Here is a 2,619-nt window from a genome sequence, read left to right as displayed (position 1 = left end):
GATCAAGCATATGATGCATGGTCCATGTGGTTATCTTAATCCAGAATGCCCTTGTATGAAACATAAAGAACAAAGTGGACATTGTCAGTATGGTTATCCAAAGAAAAATTGTGAAGAGACAAAAAGTAACAGTGATGGATATCCTTTGTATCGATGGAGAGCTACGTGTGATACTGTTAAAGTTCGGGGTGTTGAAATGGATAATTCATGGGTGATTCTGTATAATCCATATCTTTTAGATTATTTCAATTGTAACTTAAATGTTGAAGTTTGTTCAACTATTGAAGTAGTGAAGTATCTGTATAAGTATGTTTATAAAGGCCATGACAAGATATCTTTCAATATTGTCCAAACAAAAGATAGAGTTCCATGCAAGATGAAATTGAACATTATCAGTCAGGTCAATGGGTTTCACCTTGTAAGGCTGCGTGGGGTCTTTTTGGTTTTGATTTATATGAAATGTATCCATCAGTTTTACCTCTTCCTATTCACTTGCCTAATTCCCAGCTGATACAGATGAGACCTCACGAACAACTGACTTCAATTGTTTCAGATGCTAAGCGTACTAGAACCTGTTTAACAGAGTTTTTCAAAATGAATTGTAAATCAGCTTTGGGAACAGGATATCTATATAGTGAATTTCAGAGCACTATTGGTGGAATGCATCAGATAAACTATGGAAGAAAAGAAAGAATAAAAAAATGCAGATTGGAAGGTTAGCATTTGTTGGACCTTCTGAAGGTGAAAGATACTATTTTCGGTTGCTGCTTCACAATGTCAGAAATCAGAAGTCGTTTGAAGATCTACGTACAGTTAATGGACACATTTATGCCGCTTTTGAGCAGGCAACACTAAATTTAGGATTAATGGAAGAAGATGATGCAATTGAATTGTGCTTCACTGAAGGATGTGCCATCGAAATGCCTCATGTTGTTTGAAGATTGTTTGCCACGACACTTATCTTTTGTCAGCCCAGTGATCCTCTATCTTTGTGGACAAAATATTATGATTCTTTTTCAGAGGATTACCGATATAAATATCCTACAGATGTTGCATGAGTGAAACATTTAACCGTAAGATCGATTGAGCAATTAGTTGAGTTAATGGGAAGTTGGTTGAAGGCTTTTGGGTTACATAATTTAGTAGAAGATGATGGTGATGCTTGACATGTTACGAAAGATATAGAAGATGCATTGAATGCTCCGATACCAGAAGAGTGTTTAGAATGTAAAGAAAATTTAAATCAGGCTCAACGAGTTGCATTCAATGTCATAATGGATCATGTTACAAAGGGGAATCCTGGTGCCTTTGTCATAAATGGTCCTGGTGGAACGGGGAAAACTTTTTTATATAATGCTCTTTATGTAGAAATTAGATCAATGAATAAGATTGTTTTACCAACAGCAACTTCGGGTATTGCTGGAGCCAATATTCCTTCTGGTGGAACTGCGCATTCACTGTTTAAAATCCCTTTAGACCCTTCGAGCTCACTTACTTGTAATGTTCCTAAGCAGGGAAGTTTAGTTGTGCTTATAAGGGAAACAACGTTGATTATTTGGGATGAAGCTTCTATGGCTAAGAAGGAAAATATTGAATCCCTCGATTCACTACTCAGAGATTTTTGCAATTCAAGTGTATTATTTGGAGGCAAATTAGTAGTGTTTGGTGGGGATTTTAGAGAAGTTCTTCCAATTGTTCCACGTAAATCACAGAGAGAAGCAGTTGCTGCAAGTTTAGTTAGTTCTGCTCTGTGGCCACAACTACTGAAGTTCAGGCTTACTGAAAACTTAAGGGCTACAGATGATCCTGCATATACAGCTTTTCTGTTGGCACTTGGATATGGTGAATTGCAAAAAACGGAGGATGCGTTTGTTGAGCTGCCATTAGATATTGTTAAGCCTTTTTGTACTGGAATAGCTGATAACGTACATCTAACAGCTGTAACATTTCCTGAAATGGATATGTTTCCATTTAGTTCAAACAGTCTACAAGAGCTATATTGACACCGATGAATGAGGATTTTGATGCCATAAATTCAAGTCATGTACATGAACATATTTGTAGTTCAAAATATAGATTTTAAATTCAGGAGAAATGTAACAAAAATGTAAATGTAAATAGTGGAAAATTAGATATATTAATCTTATTTTCATTATCAGAGGAAAAAAGGAGAAAAAGGAGGAGACTAGAACACTATTACATGCTGAGATAGTTCATGCATGCAATCTCTTGTGGAAGGGGGGTGGAAATTTCTTTCATCAACTTTTTCATGCATTCTTTTCCCATCTATTTTTTCACTATATATACAATGTTTAGTATCATTTGTATTCTCTAAAAAACCAACTAATTCTAATCTTATGCTATACATAAAAAAAAATTTCAAATACATAAACGATTGGTTAAGCTGTACTAGGTTCAGTACACAACAATCAGTCATCAACTAATTCATAGGTATGATCAATCCAAATTTCGTGTTAACATAAAATTTGTTATCACTTTATAGATTTGGATAGATATGCATGCGTTGTTATTTCTTAGTTTATGGATTTTAAATTGTCTCTATTATATAAATTGTGCATGCTAAAAATTATTAATTTAAGAATGAGAATCATATGTTTC

General features: G+C 34.6%; 1 protein-coding gene across 1 annotated transcript; it reads left to right on the top strand.

The window, feature by feature from the left end:
* Positions 1–1,274: 1,274 nt before the first annotated feature.
* Positions 1,275–2,003, top strand: LOC110686876 (ATP-dependent DNA helicase pif1-like). The gene has a single exon (XM_021863486.1). The coding sequence runs from the start codon at positions 1,275–1,277 to the stop codon at positions 2,001–2,003; it is 729 nt and encodes a 242-aa protein (XP_021719178.1).
* The last annotated feature ends 616 nt before the right edge of the window (positions 2,004–2,619 follow it).

This window comes from Chenopodium quinoa, unplaced genomic scaffold (assembly GCF_001683475.1).
Source record: "Chenopodium quinoa cultivar QQ74 unplaced genomic scaffold, ASM168347v1, whole genome shotgun sequence".
Taxonomy (NCBI): domain Eukaryota; kingdom Viridiplantae; phylum Streptophyta; class Magnoliopsida; order Caryophyllales; family Amaranthaceae; genus Chenopodium; species Chenopodium quinoa.
Note: the sequence above shows the minus strand (reverse complement) of the source record. Positions and strands in the feature narration are given on the sequence as shown.

Excerpts from the sequence above, each read along its gene's own strand:
- LOC110686876 (XM_021863486.1), top strand. The coding sequence starts at position 1,275 with ATGGATCATGTTACAAAGGGGAATCCTGGTGCCTTTGTCATAAATGGT.